The sequence below is a fragment of the Lotus japonicus genome, chromosome 4, assembly GCF_012489685.1.
Source record: "Lotus japonicus ecotype B-129 chromosome 4, LjGifu_v1.2".
NCBI classification, from domain to species: Eukaryota; Viridiplantae; Streptophyta; class Magnoliopsida; order Fabales; family Fabaceae; genus Lotus; species Lotus japonicus.
Window position 1 is genome coordinate 54,885,500 of NC_080044.1, and position 23,030 is coordinate 54,908,529.

The window sequence follows — 23,030 nt, forward strand, 5'->3', positions numbered from 1 at the left end:
TCCGATCCGAACTTGGTTGGGTTGTAGTAAAATTCATCCGACTAACCCGATTGTCCGATCCAACCTGCATTTTTTCTATTGGATCAGATTGGGTTTGGCGGGTTCATTGGATTTACCCGGCCCATGTTCACCCCTACTACCCACCCTACCCCATTACTTGATTAATTAATGTCAACTAAACTAGATATTTGACTGCTTAAAAAAAAACTAGATAGTTGACTGCTGACCCCGAAACAAAAACCTCATTTATTTCATTTGTTGCTTAGAGTATGTTTAGTTTTTCATTCATTGACCCAATCAAGCACATCTTATTCCTTGTTATCATTTACACTGTATTGCAACACTTGTAAAAATATAGAAATGAAATATTTCCTCTATTATAATATTTTTAAATAGTGTTATCGATAGGGAAATATCTTAAGGACACAATCTTAAATTATAACATGAATTTTCCAATTAATCAAAATTTAAATATTTTATAATTTAAAAAAATTTATTATATTTAATTTTGACTCAAGGATTTAAGCATTAACTAAAGAAAAATTGAACAATTAATTACATAAATTGAGGAAAAAACATTATGTGAATTTCGGATGTAGTATAATATTATATGGACGTGTGGAGAAGAGGATGTGACTTAATTTTACAAGTATGGCGTTTTTTTATTGGTTGAACATATGTTATATAGTATTTAAAATATGTACTTATATATCATAAATCTGACCATAACTCTAGTAAATCAAGGAATCATTTATAAAAAATAATTTTGAAAAGGTAGCGTCCATTTTTAAAATATGGCACCAGCATTTTCTTATAACGATAAGAAGTTTATCTAATAGATATAATAACAATATGTAGGTCTCACACCCGTCCTCGTACTATAATTTTTTATATGATCCAATTGCAGGGAAAAATATACCAGCATTTTGATTAAAAAATATTTATAAATGATCCAATTGCAGGAAAAAAATATTCGCTAGTTGAAAATTGAAATTGAAATGGACGAAACAATGGACTAAAGCCTGAATCAGATCCATATTGCAGAAAAATCTGTGCACTCTTATACCTAGGTCAACTTCAAACTCCTGTTTCAAACCTTCACCTCATGAATTAAATTATACATTAGCCCAAGTCAGGATGTCCTAATCTAAGAAATTTAGGCATGATACAACCTCTGACTCAAATCCCACTAAGCAACCAATCTTATGCTAATGGTCCTATTAGATAAGAAAACACAACTTTTTTGAAAATAGATAATTAGATCCCACATTCCACAATCAAATATGACAAGTTAAACAATATATATTCCTCCATCTAATAAACCCACATCCTATTATTATTATTTACAAACAGGAGAGGATCATATTTTGATATAAAATATAAATAAATCTATGCTGCTAGGCCTCATAACATTAAAAAAATATCATAAAACCTTAACTAAGTGCTTTCTTCTAGACAGTTCCAGTTTTAAGTGCAGAAAACGCACTATTATGAAACAGATGGCGTCAAGTTTACCAAGAATTCAGGACTAAATGAGCTGGTGGATGTTCATATTCATTTCTCTTCTTGTGTAACTTGATTGTCTTCTTGTATCTCCCCTGAGCCAATAAGTGAGCTGGTGTTGTTGCCCTCTACAGCACCTTCAGATTCCGGTAGTTTTGTGACCGCACGCACCTCATCAGAGTTTTCTGAAGAATCAGCTGCGGACTGATTATCTGACGCCTGTTCCTTTTGGACCGCCGACTTCGGGCGTCTGATTGCTTCTGCAGCCTCCGCCATAGCTATGGGTGGAGGTTGAGGAGGAACCCACACACGTTGTGGTGGCTGTTGAGTGGATGCAGCACCAAAAGGTGCTACATTATACTCATTTTCTTCAATCTCTCTGATTCTAACATTTTTCTTCTGCCACCAGGGAACAGGGTCAACCCCATTTGATTGAGTGGCTTCTTGGACCTTGATATTATTCAAGTCTTCACCATTTTGTTGAGGCTGAAGCACTTGGGTAGATGTGTTTTGCACCTGACCAACCTCCCAAGGCTGCCAAAAGAGAAGTTGAAACAAACAATCAGATTCATATGAAATAATACCAATGAGAAAGAAGTATTAGGAATTAGGAATTGAACATAAATTAGTGTTTCATTTAGATGTGAACCTCCCACCAAAATATTCTAACAAATGTAACAGATCCATTTTTCCTATCTTAGCTTAAATAAACTTCAATATCTGATGTGGTGGCTTGATATAAAAACCATGAAGTCTCACCCATCATGCTGCATATGAGTATATTGACAGAGAATCCTCAAAGATAAACCAATATAAAGTTCAAAATATTGAGACTTAAGTAACCTAGTGAAATAGAAAAAACTTCATCAACCTAAACTTTTTAGTAAATGCAAAGCACTTCGTAATAAACCTTGGATCTAGGCATTAAGAGAGGATTTGATGGTTCTTGACTAGGGTTGGGAGGTAAATCATTGATATCCTGCATTAGAACCCAGTGTTTTATAAAGTAATTGGTCAAATAAATGGACCCCATAGAGAAGAGCAATCTTAATTGCAAACTATAATCTTTTACTACACAGTAAAACGGTAACACCAATCCTCACAGATCAAGCTTTAATTACTTTCATTTCATACAAAAAAAGATTAATTTTATATCAATCGTGCACAAATGAGGGGTATGATTTTCGCAAGCAATAAAATTTATGCAGATTAAAAAGCACAAAGATTTACTCTAATATTAGCAGGCTTCTCTCCTCTTTGGACCATGGCCATTATCTGCAAAATGTAATTGTCAAAGTCATATTAAATATTAAGATAGATCACAATGAATCCATTCCATCAAATATTTAGAAACTATAAATCCATTAAATCACTACAGAACTCATCATAGCGGGATGACTACTATGCTTTTTTTTTCTCAATTTATATAATTTATTTATACTACATACTCCCTCCCTCCATTCCTTTTTATAAAACCAAACTAACTTTGCAGTTTGCACACCCCGTAAGAAAGTTGGTTAATATAGTTTTTTGCATTAAATATGTTCTCAAATGTTGTTGAATTTCCAAAGTTATCCTTAACATACTTTTTTTTAATGGGGTTGTCTAAATGACCCATGATAAAGTTTGGGTTAAATAACCCATCATCCAATCACATTGGAGATAAATGAGTTGGAAATAAATTAATAAATGAAATATAGAAATTCCAACTCACTTATCTTCAATGTGAATGGATGATGGGTTATTTAACCCAAACTTTATCATGAGTCATTTAGACAACCCCTTTTTTAATCTCTTTCCATCATTAATGCATTTCTGTATTTCTAGAATTGAAAAAGGGTAAAATTGTGAAAAAGTAATTAATATGGGACAAAGTTTTATCTGGTTCTTAAAAAAGGAACAACCTCTACCCCTCCTTTTGGTTCTTATAAAAAGGAATGGAAGGAGTACATATTTAAGCATATAAAAACGATAAAAAAAATTAAAATTCATGACATTTGTAACTACAAATTTACAATAAAAAGTCATAGCTGTTTTAAACAAAAGGTTAAAAAGCACTTTTGGCCCCTGATGTTTCAAGTTTGTGCAAATTCTGCCCCTACTATATTTTTGTCGATGTTTCTACCCCTCATGTTTTCAAACAGTGCATCGTCTACCCCTCATGTTTTCAAACAGTGCACCGTCTACCCCTCGTCAGGGGTAGACGGTGCACTGTTTGAAAACATGAGGGGTAGAAACATCGACAAAAATAGATAGGGGCAGAATTTGCACAAACTTGAAACATCAGGGGCCAAAAATGCTTTTTAGCCTAAACAAAATATACAAGTAAATACCAATAGTTACAAAAGGCTTAAACTAAACAGCAAAAAAACATGAAAAATTCAATAAAAGTTTCTTAAATAGGAATCATCATCTTCTAGATCCAAGTCTTTCTCTTTATCACTACTATCCCAATTCTAGATCTCTTCCTCCCCACCCTCTTCAAACCACACACTTTCTAGTATGTTTCTGAAGCAAAAAACCCTAAAATACCCCTCTGAAATGCCTATAACATTAACTTCTCAAGGGCATTTTTTCATCAGTCTCATAAAAAAACAGAGAAATAGCACCACGGCAGCCATTATTTCTGCCACTCGCGATGCTTGCAACACTAAACTAAAACACTATGCAGCACCCAAGAGCGCGCTATTGGCAACCCTGACATATGGGGGATAAGATCAATTGAAACATGGAATCAAACTTTTAAACCTCTCCAAAACCTCTCATACATGAAGCAATAGAGTAAATTGGGCATCAACGATTCAGTTGACACAAGATTGTAATAACCAGTGCATAAACAGTACAATAGACTTGAATCTAGTTTCATCTTCCAAGTTAAATATCTCGTTTATGCATACCTAATTAGTTGTACTGACTAAGGCACTCCAGAAGCACAACTAAAAAATATATTTACCATGACAGAAAATTAACAATGCGTCCTAATGTATATAATATCTAAATAATATATTTTGATTATAACAAAAGTAACCTTCAAGACAATGCTGACAATAACAAGCCTTCACATATGACACATCAGGGGTGCAACAATGCTAATTACAAAAGCAGAATAATTACTACCTCAGCATATGACTTCGGATGAAGAGCACTCGATGTTTCAACAGATGCAGGTGGGGATAAAGATCTCCCTGCATATAGCATTCTAATTATAGGTAATAATTTATAAAATAAGATAATTTAGTTGATATTAAATTACTAATGTAACAACCTGAACGCAAGTCATAGTCCGCCTTGCCATTCCCAATCAGTTGCTGCATATATTTTAAAAAAATAATGGTCATCAAAAGTCAAAACTAGACAACTCATATGAGGATCAAAACAGGTAAGTCAAAATTTCATGAAAGATGTTGAGATGGTCCCCGTCTAAGCCATTTATATGATATCTGACCTTCGAACTTGTTTGACTGACTCGGAGATCTTCTTGCCCTGAGACAGATACTTAATTAGAAAGTATACTATGTTCCATAATTTGGCAGAAACGATATCCAACAAAGACATGAAAATTCTCAGTAACTGGTAATCTCCAGCCTAAATGTGCTAGAATTTCTGACATGATACCCACAAAATTTATCCGGAAGCCTCAAACAATTGTTTCAGTGTCAAATTCAAGGGAATAATTGAGTTTCTTGACAAAGTCATGAAGCTAGAAATCCATTTTGAAAAGTTATAACACATAAAATTTGTCAAAGCTCTTGGTCACGACGAATCACCTTGTTGCACACTTGAGGGGTTATAAATACATAATTTCCCCGACTAAACAACCACTTGCTTTCGTAACAAGTATACAAGCACTATTGACAAAGCATAAAAATCAAACCCCATATAAAAAACTAAAAGCATAGGAGAATTATCATGTCAGCCCAATAGATTAAATGGCAATGCCCAATTACCTTCCAATCTACTTATTGCTTTCGTCATTAACTTCATTTCTTGTATTTGCTTGTCTAAAAGGCTCACAACTTCGACAAAGTGTTTCCTCTCTGTAAAGCATAATACCAGATGCAGCATTAACTAAAGTCATTTTTGCAGAATTAAAGATGTTGAAGGAGAGTAGAAACATTAAAACAAAGAAAATACATTTTATAGATACAAATTAAAGTTCTACTAACCCACCTTCACTTTTTGAAGCCAGCATTTCTTGGCTTGCTCTTGCTACATCTGCAGCTGCAGCAGCAGCTGATTTTGCAGCTTGTGCAGCTTCTTCCGCCAAAGTTGGTTTTTTGTTAGTTTTCTTTAACTGTTCATCATCATCATCATCATCTAGGGCAACCTTTCTTATCCAAGATTTTAACCGAGGAAGAATCGAATTCTAAAACATGGAGCATGCAAAGTTCAGCAACAATCAAACAAAAATGCGATAAAACATGTGCATATAGCAATATATTAAGTACAATAAAGGATTCAAACGTAAATAACAAACTGAAAATAGCACAGAAATATGCCCTCACTCATTAAGATAGCAATTAAGATGACATCATGCACAGCAGCTGGTGGTAATACCTTAACTATTAAAGCTGTTCCAGCACCTGAAGCAGCCAGTAATCCAACAGCAATGAGGGCATGGGACCAGTGAAATCTAGAGCGTGATAAGGTTCCTGATGAACTATTGACACCAGTAGAAGCAGGTAAACCCGGCTGCAAAGTTTGTATTTGGGCTGACTGATGAGTGTTCGACGATGGTTTCAATTGTCCATCTGTTAGCATTACAATAAGCCATGTTCAGAATGTAACTGAATTACTGAAGCAAGAAACAACTCAGTTCCATTCAAACTAACTAAAGGAGATTTCACAAACAGTTCAACTCAACCCAAAGGTACAAAGGAAAAGTTCAACATTAGGTGCTTTCACTTCACCTTGATTTACACCAGATGTCTGCACAGTTGGAGCATCATCCTGTGATTTGAATCAAGGTAAGGATTCAAACAGATGAACATACAGGAAAGTGAAAAATAGATAATCAATTAGTTGGCTAAAAGAGAGAAGTCTGAAAATTTTATTGATAAAATAATTTTATAAAAAACTAACTTACTGGCACACGCCGAAAGGCTTCATCAATCTCTTCTTTCGTAAGGCCTTTCTTCTCCAGAAATGACCGCCTGTAGATAACAGGTGAACCTTTAACTTTTGGGTGCGATAGAAATTTCACAGCATTCTGAATTTGATCTTCCCGCAATGGCTCTGTGTTCACAAAGACTGAGGTAGTTGAACTCTGTTTAACAGGCTCTTCTGTAGCATTTTGCTGACCCAAATTTGTTGGTTGCACAATTTCAGCACCTAAACCTCAAAAAAGAGAATCAGCATCAAATAATCATACCCAAAATGTTACAACTTGCAGCTTATCCAAAACATCCTGCCAGATAATCCAATCAAGCATGTAAAAAGTCGTTGATGGAATTCTAGGGTTCGAGAGGGAGAGAGGTAGAGAGAGAGAGATAGGTTTGGATCAGAAAAATGAGTCCATTTAATATTGATAACAGTGTGTATACAATCTGACTTATACAAGAAAGTGCTCCTTCGATGAGCTTCCTAAGTCCTAACTAACTGGTAATAATCATGACAGCGGCAACTAACAGTACAACTAACTAATAGCAGACTTTAACTGACAGTACCTAACAGAACAACAGTGATACACAATGCATAATGCAGCACAGACTGAGCCCTATACTAGTAAACGTTTATAGATCGTAATCGTACCATACACTTTTATAGTCATAAACCAACTATCTCAAAAGTTTAAGTTATAGGAAAGCATATGAATGGTTTTACATCTAAAATGGCCCTTCACATAAGAGGCCTTTGGATTTGATGTGTGAAGAAGGTACACAAACCTGTCTAACCTTAAGTTGAAATTTAACTTCTATTTAGAAGAATGGGACACAAAGATCGGAACTCCAAACCACTGGGTCAGAAAGACTCTATTACCATCTTAAGCGGTTATGTGAGAAAGCACATGAATGGTTTTAGATCTAACAGAAACATTCAATAGCAAACAGTACAACAAAATGATGAGTTGATGATAGCTGCTAAATCGCAGGTATAAGAATCTGTTTAGATACATAATTTATTATTGTATATTTTCTGGGTTAGTAGCGCACTCAAAGTGAAGGGTATAAGTGTTTAGTTTTGTTATAGTTTAAGTATATAACTATATAGTTATGTCACTAATTCATGTAGTGGACCTCATCTAGTGGGAATTGACTTGGATGATGACGATGATTTTGTAAACTATATTTTCTTGTGTATCTTATATGTAGCACTGCTTTCCACTTTCCATCTAATCCCAATGTAGGTTAGGTCAAATTAAAATGTCTTTGAAAGACACAATATATTTCCTTCTTTTTTTTGTTACATTTGGAAAGATCTATTTCCTTCTTAAAATAATCCCTTTTTTTATTTTTTTATTTTTGGGAATAGAACAACATACAGTGTATATAAACCCCTCACAGACACCTATAAAAGCTATTGAATAACACTATGGTCCCACTGCAAGTTTTTTTCTTAACGTTGTCTATATAAGACCACCTTAGAGTTTACCACAGGCTAGTGAGATTTGAGAATAAAGCATGTGTAGATAACTAAATATCATCACCATATAAATTTGTTTATCAGCCATATCCAGAATGATAAGCATAAAGATTGGCCTAATTTTTTCGATTGTCGGTGTTGCCATTAGCCGTACCCTGTTTTTTTTCAAGACAATTTCAATGTCCTCATTGTTAGTGTCCTATTCTTTTTTAAATAACTTCGTATGAAGTCCATATCATTAGAAAAAAATAACTGCGTTACTCAAAACCGGAATGCATGGTATCATGAGTCAATAAGCTGAAACCTTAAATGGGATATAAGGAGGCAAAATTGAAGTTAATCATTGTAAATGAAACATTATAAAGGATAGAGGTCATGTATGAATCCAATTGAACATAGGACTGAAGAAGGAAAGGAATGGATAAAGAAACTACACAATAAGCTGGGAAGATAGCATCAAAATTAAACAAATTGGGGAAAGTTTAAATCAAAAAGAAATATCAGAACTTCCATAAATATCATAATATTCTAGAAGTCCCAAAAATAGTAAAGCGAACATATAAAAGGCTATTGTGCACCGATACATATACGACACCGATACCGGGTATGGACTATGGATACAGGTACAAGATTTTAAAAAAAAGTATAACTAAGGTGTGAGATTTCAACGTGTTAAGAAAAAAATTTACAATAAAAATTAAATTATACATTGTACTCGAAACTAACAAAGCATAAAGAAAACTTGAATTTAGTAACTTATCTACCATCGACCAAGTGAACATCGACATGGAAAAAACGAGATAATGGATTGGTGCAAATTGATGACACGGGTAGTATATTTAAGGTTTTTATATATGTGATACAAGTAGAGATTTCATTTTGTATGCATAAGGAATAAAAACTTATTAAAAGAATTAGTTATGGTTAATGTCTGCCCAAGAACAAGAAGTACCTAAAAAGTATACAAGCAGTTCCTGAGAAGTAACCAAGTAATACATAATTTTTTTTGTTCAAAAAATTAGTTCGGTACCTTCCCGGTACCTATTTACGACAACCAAAATGGAGTACCTAGGTATTTATGACAACCAAAATGGAGTACCCACGCATCATAGATAAAAGGCTACCGGGCCTACCATTTTGTGTTGTGTGGCCCTTTGGGAAAGAGGTAGGGATACACTCCAAGAGGAAGGTAGTTTTCCTCAATAGTCTTTTTGAAACCACAAATTTTGGGAATTGATGTGATTTACAAATGAAATATACCACAAATTTTGGGAATTGATGTGATTTACAAATGAAATATGTTGTTTTCAAAGTAAAAATTTCAATTTTTTACATTCAAACTCGCAGTTTAAGGAAGACTCCAATAGTTTGAGAAACAATCTGAGATCACCATGTTGATGATGAGTGGTCAATCACCAGAAATTGGTGTAGCTTCACTAAAAAAAAATTCTTCGTTTTTTATCCATAAAGACAAACAAATATTCAAAGTGAAAAATTAGAATCAGCAAAAACAATCCCAATAGAGTAGCAACTAGCAAGTCAACTATAGATTATACACAACAGCGATCGAAAATTAAAGAGGTGAATTGAAATGAAAAATGAATTAGCAGCAGAGGGAAAAGAGAAAGATCAAAAACCTTGGTTTTCGTCGGTGGCGGTGGTGGGAGGAGGAAGCGGTGGCGATTGAGTGGACATGCTTTTCTGCTACTCACTCCGGGGTTAGAATTCCTGAACGAGAGAATCCAAAACAAATTAGAGTGAATTAAGAAAAAGAAGCGATTAAGATTGGCAGAAGTAGAAGGAGAAAGGAAGAAGAAGATGAGATGAGATTACAGTGAAGAAGATGACGAGTGAGTGAGTGAGCGAGCTGAAAATGAATTTGGGGTTTTTGTTTTATTTATGTTGTCTTCTTCTCCGAGCATGTCTATCACATTATTCATATCATCATATGTGTAACAAAAAATTGTCTATAACATAGTTTCCATATTTATCTAACAATCTCTTCAAAAAAAACATATTTATCTAATAATCTATGCATCTATGGACCTACTTATTTATCCATTCAAATTATTAAGAAAAAAAAGAGTTAAACTTTTAAGGCTTAATTGAATTTTTTGTCACCTAATTTAGAATGTGTGTGATTTTAGCCTCACAATATTTTTGATTTAATGTATGATTCGATTGAAGTTAGGATAACATTTAACGTGATTTTCCTAAGTGAAGAAGTTAGTTGATGAAGGTACGTGCGGAGACACCAGATTCAGAGATGAGTGTGAGTGAGCTATTGCCGGGATCTAAAGATGGAAGTTGTGCCAAGGAGATGAGAAAAGAGAAGGTGTGGTTGTGTGGGTCTTGGTGGGAGTGGGGTCGAGGAGCTCTTGCGGCTAAGGAGAACGAAGATTGGGAGAGAAGAGAAGAGGCGAGCTAGGGTTGTGCAATGTTGAAGAAGACTTTGAAGTGAATGAGAAAAAATCTGAGGCTGCTAGCTAGGTTAAGCGCATCGCAAATGTGTGAGAAGTTTTTGGGCCGTCCCTCAAGAGAAATGAGTATGACATTAGGCCTAGGCTAGATAAGTTTTTTTTTTAATGCAGTTACTTCGATCGGGTTGGAGCCAATCCGATTCTAACTAACCGAACCCATTTGATTCCAAATTTGTTGTCCGCCCAAAATCGCACCAGACCCGGTGGCAAAAAAATGGGTCGTCATTTCAGTTTCAGATCATGTCAAGTCTTGTTGGACAAACCTAATCAAAATAGGTCCTTATAACTTTTGGTCATTGAGAATTTTTTTAAAATTCAAATAAATACAAATGACGTCATGGTGCTCACATGGGGGCTCAACGTACACTTTTCATATCACTTTTTATCATTCTAAAACTTCTTTAATTAGTGTCGGTCATTCTCCTCCCCTTTCCCTTCTTCTGCTTCCTCTTCATCTTCTTCCTCCCACTCAACCTCTACAACCACCACACTACCCCCCAGCTCCCCCATATTTCACACTTCCACTTCATTTACACCTCATTTTTCTATTCATCTCTTTTCTTTCAATCATATCAGTCATCACATTTTTCTATTTACTTCATGTCTTTCTCTTCTCTCCACTCCATTTTATCCATTTACACTTAAAATGGGGTGGAACAAATTTTTTTCATTACCTAACTTGTGTGAAAAAGGAAAATGTCACTAACCACCATATAAAAAAGGTCTATTGAAACACTTGGTGAGCTAAGGGAAATGAAGGTATTGAAGGGTGAAGGATCAGAATTCAAACTCTGATGAAGAAACTAATTTACTAACCATTGACAACTAAGATTTGCCTATAAAAAAAGCAAAAAAGAAGCTCATGGCTTAGGCTTACAATAACGACGTTGATTCATGGACACTAAATTCGCAGCTGTCATCATACACCACCCACAAATTCTTGATGTATGGTGTCTGCCACTATTTTAGTGGCGGATATGGTGTCTGTTATTATTTTAGACAAATCACTTCTGTTATATCAAATCCATTACTATTCAGCAAAATCGGTATAAGCCATAAGGTGATTTGAAGTTATACATCAAAAGGAACATTGCCAATGGACAAATAAATTGAACACGTTTAAAATTTTTTTTTTTTTGACGGGTGTCCCTTCCTTCTTACACGTTTAAAATTATGAACCATCATGGGTGGCATAACAATATCAGCAACCGGAGGGTCAAAGAACGGAAACTTCTTTCATATCTACAAATAATACAGCTTTTGGGTACTGATTTAGCTTAACTTATTAAACTGTGACAATCAACATCCCATTTCAGCACCAAAAACTACCACCATCACAACCAAATCTTTGTAAACTATGTTTTTTACCTAGCTTTTCTAAAGCTACATTAAGTGCATGTTTGGTTGCACATTACGCATAGATCTCAAAATCAAGTTCGCTTAAAAGCTACAATATATAGTTTCTAAGCCAACATGCTTTCGAGGCTGTGTCCAACACGCATTCAAACATGCTATGAAGCATTGAGTTTTCATAATCATGCCTTGATGCCAAGGTTGTTAGTAGTACGAGTACTGGCATCAAGAAGGTTCTCCAATGACTTGGTTTTTCTGCTCCGAACTCTACCTGTTTCCTTCAACAATTCATCCAACCTTCTCTTCTCATCAACAACTTCAGGATTTGCTGTCCCAAGCTTTTCCTCCCTCACGGTGACAATGTACTCCAGAATATCAATTGCCTCATCCAACCTGGAATAGAATATCACAGTGCATGAGGAAAAAAACTATCAAGTAACCATTTCATGTAATTTAAACATCTCAGAAGCCATGAATCCAGAAATTTCAAGTAATTGTTATTTTCTGAATCTGTGTCTTCTTCTTTTTCTTAAGAATAGGACAAGGATAATGTTTTTTTGGTAATAATAGGCATTAAACTCATCATTACTATTAGGGGCTCAACCTGATTATGTGATCACAAACAATGTACTATCCTGCTTCACATAGTACCCGTTTGGATGCAAATCAAAGAGTATTTATTGGAGCTTATTTAGCATCTTTTCTAGTAGATAACCTTCAATAAGCTCCAACAAGGCCTCTATCCAAACGGGCTCATAATGCCACAATAGAAGGATGCAAATACTAGCTCTAGTAGTGAAAAAAGATATGCAAATAGAAGAAGGTATAACCTAACAAAAATAAACAATCATGAAAGGTGGATAAATATACCTGCCAATTGCATCAAACGTGCCAGCAAGGTTGCTACATACCCCAAGGGTTTCAGGGTGATAGGATCCATATTCTAGTTCTAAAATAATCTTTGCTTCTTCAAATAATTCTGCAGCCTCATTTAATGCATTGAGCTGCACACAAGTAAGTCCCATCTGATTAAGAACAATACCAAAGTAGGTTGATTTCTTCTCTCCGGTAGCGCGAAGCTTCGAGACAGCATTCTTGAAAGAATTATACGATTGAGTATAGTTCCCTAACATGAAGTACATGACCCCAATCTGAGCTTCAATTCCTGCTATTGTGCTTTGCTGACCAGGGGCATCATTGTATATCTCTAATGCCTTGTGCAGCAAGTTAAGTGCCTGATCAAGCTCATTCATTGATTCATAGATAGCTGAAACATTCATAAAACCACTTGCAATCTCCTGCGGAGGCACCCCAGACATGGGATTCTCATATATCCTAAGAGCATTCTCACAATATGATTTTGATTCCTTTATTCTCCATGTCCTGTTATACAAGTCGGCCAGACGAACAAAGACTAATCCCACAGCAGGATGATTCTCTCCTTTGTGAGTCTTGAAAACTGTTAGCGCTTTCTGATATGCGAAGATGGCCTCATCATATCTAGCCAAGGATAAGTACGTGTCGCCAATGCTGCAGTCAACAGATGCCACTTCCACTTCCTGTCCATTTGCCACCATTGCCATGCTTGCTAGAACAAGATGCTCCAGCGCCGCTTCATGATGCCCATTTATTTCACATATAAGTCCCATCAGCCTCCTGTCAGCAGCTTCTTCAAGAGATGAGGGTGAACCATTTGATCTGTGAATATCAAGAGCCATCTGGCACAGCCTATCTGCCTCATCAAATTGCAGTGCTTGAAAATTAGCTTCAGCCACGTACCGGCATGTTTCGCCGACTCTCGGGTCTGCTTCTCCCAACACTTGCATCTGAACTTTCAGCCCTGAGGTGTAGCACATAATTGAATTCTCAATCTGGCCTAACATAGCATATGTGTCTCCCAATTGCATGTATCCGGCAAATTTAGCAGTGGCGTGTTGTTCGCCTTCCTCAATCACAGGAATCTCAATTGAGCGCTCGATAATTGGAATTGCCTCGATGTAAAGCCCCAAGCTGCAATATATTGCTGCTGTTACATGTAAACACATTACCAGCTCCAAACTCGGTTTCCCCTTAGCAGCCTTCTCAAACAATTTTGTTGCTTGAAGAGCTAACTCAAGAGCTTTCTCTGGATTTTCTCCTGATGAAATCATGTCCCTTGCTTGCTTCAGTAAAACTGGTCCCAGCTCAGGCTTGTCTACTGTTGAATCAGTGGAAATCTCAACTCGACCAAGCGAAAGTGATCTTCGGGTAGAAGAATGTTTAGGCTTTGTCACACGAGCAACTCCAGTGTTTTGTTTTCTCACAGGATTAACATTCTTCTTTTCGACAGGAGGTTTTGCAGGAGGACACTTTCCCTTTGGTGTTGATTTTGATGACTTGTTAGTTGGAGACTGAAACCCATTCACCTTTTCCAACTTCTTATCATTCCAAGGACTACCCATTCTAGAAGATGCTTCGCTGCTATAGCCCCCTCCCCTCTTCTTTCCCCCAACTAGACGGCGGAATTCTGAATCAACACTAGACTCTTCAATATCCGAACCGAAACTTCGTGTCGAGGGTGATTGATCAGAACTTTGCATGTCATAAAGCCGATCAACGGAGGCGGCACGTTGATGTCTTTGTGGAGTCCTTGGGGGCTTGATTGGAGTTAAGGTTTCCTTAGAGGGTAAAGTGTTATCAATCTCATTTATTTCATTTACTCTCCCTTCATCATGAACTACAACTGCAACAATTCCTGGCATCTTTTATTCCCTTGGAATTGAGAACCTACAAAATAAATCTTACTCAAGGATAAACAAAATCCAAATAAAAAAATAACAGTAAGGATAAAGCAAATGTTATAATATGATAATTGAAAGTCATGCAAAGCAAAATGAAAAGAATGCATTTGAAGATGAAGCCTGGTAAAAAGGGTGAAAGGGAATCTAAATTGGCAAGCATCAAGGTACAATGTGTAAATTTATTATTGTAACACAAATAGTTTTAGACAATACAATGATAAATAACCAAATTGCACATGATTAATTAGACAAGGCACATCAATTTCATAACCAAGGATGTAGCAAACATGAATGTTCATTAAAACAAGAAGATAAAAGGAATGCTATTGTACCTTAACAATGAGCACCAAACCAAGGCAGAGAAGCAGAGAATTGAAGAGAAAAGAGAGGAAATGGTACAAAATGCGGAACAATGATGAGAATTGAAAGGAGGAAGAAGAAATGACGAGAAAAATGGAAGGTTTTCTGGTTGTGCAGAGTTGGAATGGAATGGAATTTCTGCGATTCCTCTTCCCAAACCAACCGCGCGCAACCTGCAACTGCTCTTGCTCTGTTTGTTTGTTCGTTTTTTCCCTCAACGGCATCACCATGCCACGTGGCAGGGGCAGGCATTTAAGCCTATCAGAAGGACGATTATGCCCCTCAAAAACATGGACATTGAAACCAGGAGACAACTAGTACAAATTAGTAATTAATTTTAATGAGTCTCCATAAATTAAAACTGATATTCTAGAGTTTTAGATAATTTTGTGAGCTTCAGTTGGCACAACTTGGTGGGCAACCCTCGTTCGGAAAATTATCAGAAGTGGGCATTTATTGATCTCCTCAACATGTCATTGACGCCCACGGTAGTTTAGAGCTGATTTCTTTGTCTTCTACCAATTTTGTTAAAATAATAAGTCTTAAGTAGAGTTTTGATTCATTTGAGAATTTTTTGTTTTGATTGACATCTAATACTTGAGAATTTTTGTTTTTATTCACAACTAATATTAACACTTCTATGTTTCAAAAAAAAAATTATTAACACTTCTAGTTCTAGTCCCGTGATTATGCCTATAATATGTAAAAAGAACAAAATTCTTTAATTTTTTGCAACATACATAAAACATTGTTTGATTATTAGTTGCGGACCAACACAATTCTTGCCCACCTTTCTTTCAACACTTTCTTCTTTCATGCCTTATTATCCATTCTATCAACATCACTTTCTTGATTCTTCTTTCACGCCTTATCATCCATAGTAAGTGTTTGGCATTAATTGAGACTGGTTTTGATAGACGTCCAAGTTTCTTATTACGTTATTTATAGCGTTAAGCTATTAGTAGTGAATATCACTTTGAATGGTTTACATAAATTCCCATCATTTTGCACAAGGGACAAAGTAATAAACTATACTCCCACGTTATTTTTAAATATACACTATTCTCCTGAACAAATAAGTGTCTTACGCTTACATTTAGTTTTAATACAAAAAATGCTTGTGATAATTTTTTACCGATTTTTTATTCTCCGTATCATTGGCATATAATTTTGAACTTCCACCATCAACTAAGGTAAATTAGAATATGAAATTATATTAGTGAGGGATCAGTTCTCTTATTCTGTAAATTCATTGTACTTCTCTTTTCTCTCTCTTCTCTTGTATTGGGTTGAAGTACCCCTTGTACTTCATTTTAATATATTTCATTTGCTTATAAAAAAAAAATACATCAAAGAAGGATTGCCAGAAATTCCGCAGATGTAGAATCCCAACTTAATAAACACATGCCAATAACATATATAAAATCCGCAAGCCAATACTTACATCAAAATGAACATCTATCATAAGGTCTCAAAAGAACAACAATATGAAAGGTTTATGCAGGAGGAATCAAATACAACTAAAAAGTAAGAAAATGACTTATCCTTATAGCAATTAGAATTAACCAAAATACTAGCCACCGCATGTTGAGGGTCTACCAAAAAGATAACAACTCATGCGTCATGCGTAGATCAACAAAGCTTAAGAACTCACTGCCATGAAACTTGTGAATTAGCTAATTGAAAGAAAACCAAAGGGGTGAGTCACCAATAGGACAAAGGGAGCAAAGGGGACAAGCAGTTAAAGTAAATATAGAGTGTAATTCAATCTATTCCAAAACCCTTGTGATGAGGAAGAAGAGCTAAGTTTCTTCTTGTGACTCTAAGCATTAACAATTAGTAACAAAGAATTCATATAAGAATTCCCAACCACTATACCTATGCCGTAAAATCTAAGATTTAGTCGTTATAGTCTTCTATAATCATATTCACTACTCATAAAACCACAATAGTAATTTCCTAAATTTTAGCTTTAGAGTTTTACCTCAAATAGCTTCAAATAACACTACATAATAGATGGATAATATATCTTTATTAACTCAAACCAGTCACAACCTCATGCTATATTTGCACATATTTTCTCTTTTTAGTTCATTCACTAATACATCACACATCATATATTTCATTTCTCTATCTTCAACCCTTTTTATTCTCTTAATGAAAAGGGGTGCTTTATTTTTCCATTTTGTTCAAAATGCATATAGACCAAACTTCAATCTAATCAGTGTGTAATATACAAGAAAACACACATATATAAAGCATAAAATACAGGGGACTAGGGGAGCATGAGTAAATAACAGGGAAGCATGTTCTTAATAAGATAACAAAATGAAAGGTAATATTATTAAACAATTCAAACATGCAAACCTTAAAAATTAGGGGACAGATATGAAGCTAATTAAGGAAATTGAAACCAGATGAAATTGTTGACACTGTGTTCGTTAGATGATGTGTGGAAAAAAAGAGGAAAGTTCATTGAACTCAATCCAAAAGCCCTTTTTACTCTTTCTTTCCACACAACTCTACCAAACACCGCATTAAGATAGAGATTCAGTATCGGATAAGGTGCGAGGCTCAGATTTCGCACACAGATGGGAACGATCGTTGAAAAAGCAATACCGCCATGGATGGCTGCAACTAGATTAGAAATGACAGATCTGTCAATTTCAAGCTCCGATCAAGTTGCCCCGCCACCGGCGACATTCTTTGACGGCGACCGATCACCCATCCGTTCCACACTCCGAAACCATCGTCATTGCCTCTAAGAGAGAGAGAAAGAGAGACTGAGGTTGAGGTATGAAAGGGAATGGAATTGGAGATGCTCAAAGGTTCAGAGAGAGAGAGAGAGATGGAGATGGATAAAATTGACTTGAAGCTTTGCTTTGTTCTGCTAAGAGAGAGAGAGAGAGAGAGATTAGGGTTTGGTTATTACATCAATGAGAAATCTCAGCGTGTGTGACGGAGTGTGTGTAAACCCTGATCTACCCTAACGCCCTCACTATCACTGAGATTTTATGTAGACGACTCAGCTGGTGCTTTTTCATTTTTACCAGTTCTGCCCTTCTCACAGTTACTATGATTGGAATAAGGATAATTGGATCAAGGGTATTTTAGGCTTTGTATAATTTATATTGGGCCTTTTGCTTTTGGGTTCTGCTCTAGCAAATGGGCTAAATTTCTATGATTTTATTTTATTTTTCTTCTAATTTTGCTAAAATTGTGTTCTACTTTTTAAATGCATTAGTCCACTCCATGTTTGCTCAGTTGGCAAGAACACACTTCTTCCCATAAGATTGTGTGTTTAATTTCTGTTGATGATGTAAGGTTGTGTTGATAAATCATCTGTAAGTACCTTTTTATAAGCGACCTGTGGTCCTTGAGACATCCCATAACTTGTGGTAATTGGAGTTGAAATCACTCAAATTTTTGTATATTTGATTTCCGCTACCGGTGTGAGGGTTGTGTTGGTGAACAATTTGTAAGTACCTTTGTAAGCATACATGTCGTCCTAGAGACATCTCTTAACTTGTTGTGGCGATTGGAGCTGAACTCACTCAAATTTTTTGTTATAAAAAATGTAGCATCCTATCGAACAATGAGGTGTGGCGTGGTGATTACCCATCTCATCCCTTGATAATGAGGTGAGTTAGCACTTCTATAACACTCACATTTATCTCAATTCAAGGAAAATAGTAGAGGTTCGAACCTGCAACATGTTAGATACAAGATCTTGTCACATTTAAGTTGATTTTTTTAAACATATCAGCCTATGCATTGATTTAATCTTATAAATCTACTTAAAAATGGACTTATAAACCTATTTAAATACCTCACTTAAGAGGTGAAATACAATCTCGTTTATCCATTCTAAGCCACTAACTATAAACAGACATTATAGATAGTTTCATTTCAGAGTATTTTAGCTTATTAACCCACAAAGCTTAGCTTATTTATGTATTTACACCTAAGTTTGTTTGTTATTCTACATAATTTTCACACTATGAACATGCTTTTAAATGGGCTAAAATGTTTGGCTTAGAAAAAAAAGATCATGGGAGGTAACAACTCAGATTCAAACCTCAATTTTTTAAGCAAGTCAAACATATTTTATTTTCTTGCCTAATTTATGGTTCACGAATCAACGAGTTTTGGGTATGAAAAAACAGTGTGGAAAAGAAACATGTCAAACCCCACATTTAACATAGGTTTTTATTTTTTATTAAAAAATATAATAGTTATGAGACTTTGTTAAATAAGGCAATTGCCTCCAAGTGGTAAGAGTTGGGGAAATATATGAGTTGTGAGGAAAAAGTTCAAGATCAATTCCTGCGGGTGTAATTTATCTTTCTGACGGAAAAAAAAGCCTATCAACTTTTATTTTTGAAATTAACTATTTGCTATATTTACTAATTTGTATTCATGCAAATAAAAAACGAAAAATAATGGAACCCTCACTTTTAACTTATGAAACAAACTCTTTATAAAAAAAAAAACTTATGAAACAAACTCATTTAAAAAAAAAAAATACTCATGAAACAAACTATTTTAAAAATTTATTCTTGCAAAAAAATATTTTGGAGATTTTGATGTTCAATGTTATAATTTTTCAATAAAAGTGAGAAAAATAAAACACCTTCAATTTTTATTCTGGAAAATAACTTATAATTTTTTTTTAAATTAACTACTATAATTAATTTGTATTCATGCAAAATAAATCATATTTGGAAGCTAGCTTTCAAGTTTCATTATGTTCTAATGAAAATGAAGAAACAAAAATGTGGAAAAACTACGAAATACTTTTGAGAATTGTCAACTGCGGAATTTGGTGAATATGCTAATAAAACTTGCGAATTGTCAATTACACGTGTTTTGTACGAAAACGAAAAAAAATGCGAAAATAAAACTGAAAATGACAGCTGTGGGATTTGAACCCACGCCCTTTCGGACCAGAGCCTAAATCTGGCGCCTTAGACCACTCGGCCAAACTGTCTTGTTGGTATTAAACCCTTTTGATTCTATTTATATTAAACCTAATAGGGTCCATATCATCACTTAAACAATATACAATTAAACAACTATTTTTTATATAATAATTATAGCCTAATATTTTATAGCTATCACTCTTCATGTTAACATGGATGTCTATGTTTTTACTAGTTATGGGGTCTCCCCAATATGTACCACTTTTAGAATGGTGGAATTTTACACCATTTACTTTGATTGGTTATAATAGGTCAACACATTAATTTTTTTTTTAAATATCGTTAAAAATGTGTTATATATTAAATTTCTTTAAAAAATGATGTGTTGACTTATTATAGCAGGTAAAAAAAGTAGTGTAAAATTGCACCACTTTAAAAGTGGTGCATATTAGAGATCACCCTAGTTATGATAATAATTGTTAGGATTTTTTTATCACAACAGTCCATTTCCAATGCATATGGAGTGGAGAAAAGAGAGAAAATACATGATGTGATGAGTGATATGAATAAACAAACTAGAGAAATAAAAGAGAGATAAATAGAAAATGAGATGCAATGAAATGGAAAATAGTAGAAGTGGGAATAAATATACGATTTTATTGTTGTTATTGCATAAACTATCGTAGAAATAAGAAAAAATTGATCAAACTACAACGTCATAAATATGTATATAATTGATCAAGATGTCAAACTAGTGTGGACCATTAATATTTTGGTCCACGGGTGCACCAGAGTATTTCAGGCTTTGCCCCTTTTTCCTCCTTCCTAATTTGCTTGCCATACCACTTTGCAACCGCCCATCCCGCGGATGACGCCCTCCTCTGCCTTTTGTTATGTCTCATATAAGTCATGCGACTTCCCCCTTTGTTGTATAACACAAATCTAGGCGCGAAAGAAAAACAAGGGTGAGACTTGACAAAAAACTGCAAAACAAGGTGCGCATCAAACTAGATCGTGAAGCAGAGAGACGACAATGGACAAACAACAACTCAAGTGTGGAGTAAACAACCATTTTGGTCCCTGGTTGTGTATTGCGGTGATGGAATGGTCCTCAACTTTTAAAAATGGTCATTTTTAATCCTTGAATGTGTCGACGTCGGTCAAGTTAGTCCTTTTTTCAATTTTCCGTTGGTCCATGAGACGGAAAATGTCAAATGTCACATTTTTTTACATGTTTGACATCCTACGTGGCTCTCCAACGGTCAAAATGAAAGTAAGTAAACACATTCAGGGACCAAAATGACGGTTTACTCCAAAAAAATCACTTAACCATTATCTTCATCTTCATCCTCAATCTCACCTTCTTCTTTCATCATTTCCAGAAAACAAACACAAAATCCCCCAAATCTTCATCTCCATCATCTTTTTCCATATTCAACCATTAAACTTTAAAAACCCAAAAAACGAGTTTCTTCACTTCATGTTACTCATATTCTTATTCTTCATTTTTGGGTCTTTTTATTCATTATTTTGCTTGATACCATGGTTTGGATCATCTCGATGGCGCACGCTGCTGGAATCACCATGGGCTCCCTCCGACGAGCTCACAGGCGGCGAGGCAGAGAACCGGCCTGACCCTCTTCCCGCCGGCGAGGAGGGAGTAGCGCATGGCCTCGTGGATCTTGAGAGGGTCCTGGAGCGAAACGGCGTCGTCGAGGGCCTGGTTAACCTGGGTCGCCTTCTGAATCATGTAGGACTTGAAATTGAAGGTGGGTTTTTCTTTCTCAGCCTCCACCGTCTCCTCCTTGGTCATCACCGCCGAAACAGTTGAAGAAGAACAGAGTTGGTACCTTTGGGGCTTTGCGGGGATAATTGGCGAAATGGGTATCTTCCTAAGGCCATGGAAGAGGTAAAAAGTTGGGGATCTGGATCTGGTAGCATGGTTCATCACGAAACTTGGGCGTGCCCATGTGTTGAGATTCACAAAACTCATATTGGGGTTTCTTTCAGTGTGGGTTCTAAATTTGAGTTTTGGTTAATTGCATACACTACACAGTGGGATGATGCTAGAATCAGAAGAAAGGGTTGAAGGTAGTGATTGTATGAGGGTGTGATTAGCAGTGCATTGGTGTTGATTGAAATGGAGTTAAGGAAGGATAATGAAAATTGAGGAACTCACTGAGATGTACAGGTATGGGAGAGTGGGGGTGATAGGCAAATAGAGCAGATAAGCAGTGCCTACCAATGAGATTAGGACCAAGATATGATCATATAAAATATATATGGGATGTGGGATTAGATGATGAACTTTTTAAAGTTTAATGGTTGAATAGGGAAAAAGATGATGGAGGATGAAGATTTGGGATTTTGTGTTTGTTTTCTGGAAATAATGAAATAAGAAGGTGAGATTGAGGATGAAGATGAAGATGAGGTTGGAGATGATGGTTAAGTGATTTTTTGGAGTAAACCGTCATTTTGTCATTTTGGTCCCTGAATGTGTTTACTTACTTTCATTCTGACTGTTGGAGAGCCACGTAGGATGCCAATGTGTAAAAAAACATGACATTTGACATTTTCCGTCTCAGGGACTAACGGAAAACTGAACAAAGGACCAACTTGACCGACGTCGACACATTCAAGGATAAAAAACGACCATTTTTAAAAGCTGAGGACCATTCTGTCACCGCTATACACAACCAGGGACCAAAATGACTATTTACTCCTCAAGTGTGGCAGTGGTTGCAGTGCCGGATTTTGTGAAGATCTATAACGATCTAGGCGCATAAAAAAATGAACTTGTGCGAACAAACTAAAAATTGAGATGACAAGTAGACCGATAGAGAAGCATGCGACAACATCATCTTGAACTACCAGAAGCCTTAGTGGCACCATGTGCTCGTCGTTGTGGATGTCGACATCAGAGGATGGAGAGCTTGGGCGTGGGAGTAGGGAAGGAAAGTTTGTCAGTTTACATTTTTACCCTTTTACAATCCATTCAATCCTAACCATCAAGTTAAAGAATATTCTAATATTCTCATATCTATTGACAA

The 23,030-nt window shown here is 35.6% G+C and overlaps 3 protein-coding genes and 1 non-coding gene across 5 annotated transcripts; all 4 read right to left on the minus strand.

Moving 5' to 3' along the window:
• Positions 1-1,220: 1,220 nt before the first annotated feature.
• Positions 1,221-10,074, minus strand: LOC130710775 (peroxisomal membrane protein PEX14). Of its 2 annotated transcripts, XM_057560128.1 has the most exons (13): positions 9,919-10,074; positions 9,723-9,813; positions 6,590-6,834; positions 6,414-6,453; positions 6,061-6,254; positions 5,674-5,869; positions 5,451-5,540; positions 4,949-4,986; positions 4,769-4,811; positions 4,621-4,688; positions 2,734-2,778; positions 2,414-2,482; positions 1,221-2,037 (listed from the first exon to the last, which is right to left on the minus strand). In XM_057560128.1, the coding sequence occupies exons 2-13, from the start codon at positions 9,778-9,780 to the stop codon at positions 1,555-1,557; spliced, it is 1,569 nt and encodes a 522-aa protein (XP_057416111.1). In that variant the 5' UTR covers positions 9,781-9,813; positions 9,919-10,074; the 3' UTR covers positions 1,221-1,554. The 2 variants fall into 2 exon arrangements, with proteins under 2 accessions (XP_057416111.1, XP_057416112.1); XM_057560129.1 differs by lacking the exon at positions 2,414-2,482.
• A 1,705-nt stretch (positions 10,075-11,779) lies between these two features.
• LOC130711041 (protein KINESIN LIGHT CHAIN-RELATED 3-like) lies at positions 11,780-15,267 on the minus strand. Its single transcript, XM_057560478.1, has 3 exons — positions 15,031-15,267; positions 12,789-14,684; positions 11,780-12,311 (listed from the first exon to the last, which is right to left on the minus strand). The coding sequence occupies exons 2-3, from the start codon at positions 14,657-14,659 to the stop codon at positions 12,101-12,103; spliced, it is 2,082 nt and encodes a 693-aa protein (XP_057416461.1). The 5' UTR covers positions 14,660-14,684; positions 15,031-15,267; the 3' UTR covers positions 11,780-12,100.
• Positions 15,268-19,968: 4,701 nt separating this feature from the next.
• Positions 19,969-20,048, minus strand: TRNAL-UAG (transfer RNA leucine (anticodon UAG)). Its single transcript has one exon. It is a non-coding gene; the product is annotated as a tRNA-Leu (tRNA).
• Positions 20,049-21,559: 1,511 nt separating this feature from the next.
• On the minus strand, positions 21,560-21,973 carry LOC130712982 (geranylgeranyl pyrophosphate synthase, chloroplastic-like). The gene has a single exon (XM_057562792.1). The coding sequence runs from the start codon at positions 21,971-21,973 to the stop codon at positions 21,560-21,562; it is 414 nt and encodes a 137-aa protein (XP_057418775.1).
• Positions 21,974-23,030: the final 1,057 nt, after the last annotated feature.

Excerpts from the sequence above, each read along its gene's own strand:
- LOC130710775 (XM_057560128.1), bottom strand. The coding sequence starts at position 9,780 with ATGTCCACTCAATCGCCACCGCTTCCTCCTCCCACCACCGCCACCGAC. Across the intron at positions 6,835-9,722 it reads CGCCACCGACGAAAACCAAG|GTGCTGAAATTGTGCAACCA; the intron begins GTTTTTGATCTT and ends TTTGAGGTTTAG. Across the intron at positions 2,038-2,413 it reads TCTTAATGCCTAGATCCAAG|CCTTGGGAGGTTGGTCAGGT; the intron begins GTTTATTACGAA and ends CTCTTTTGGCAG.
- LOC130711041 (XM_057560478.1), bottom strand. The coding sequence starts at position 14,659 with ATGCCAGGAATTGTTGCAGTTGTAGTTCATGATGAAGGGAGAGTAAAT. Across the intron at positions 12,312-12,788 it reads ACGTTTGATGCAATTGGCAG|GTTGGATGAGGCAATTGATA; the intron begins GTATATTTATCC and ends ATTCTATTCCAG.
- LOC130712982 (XM_057562792.1), bottom strand. The coding sequence starts at position 21,973 with ATGAGTTTTGTGAATCTCAACACATGGGCACGCCCAAGTTTCGTGATG.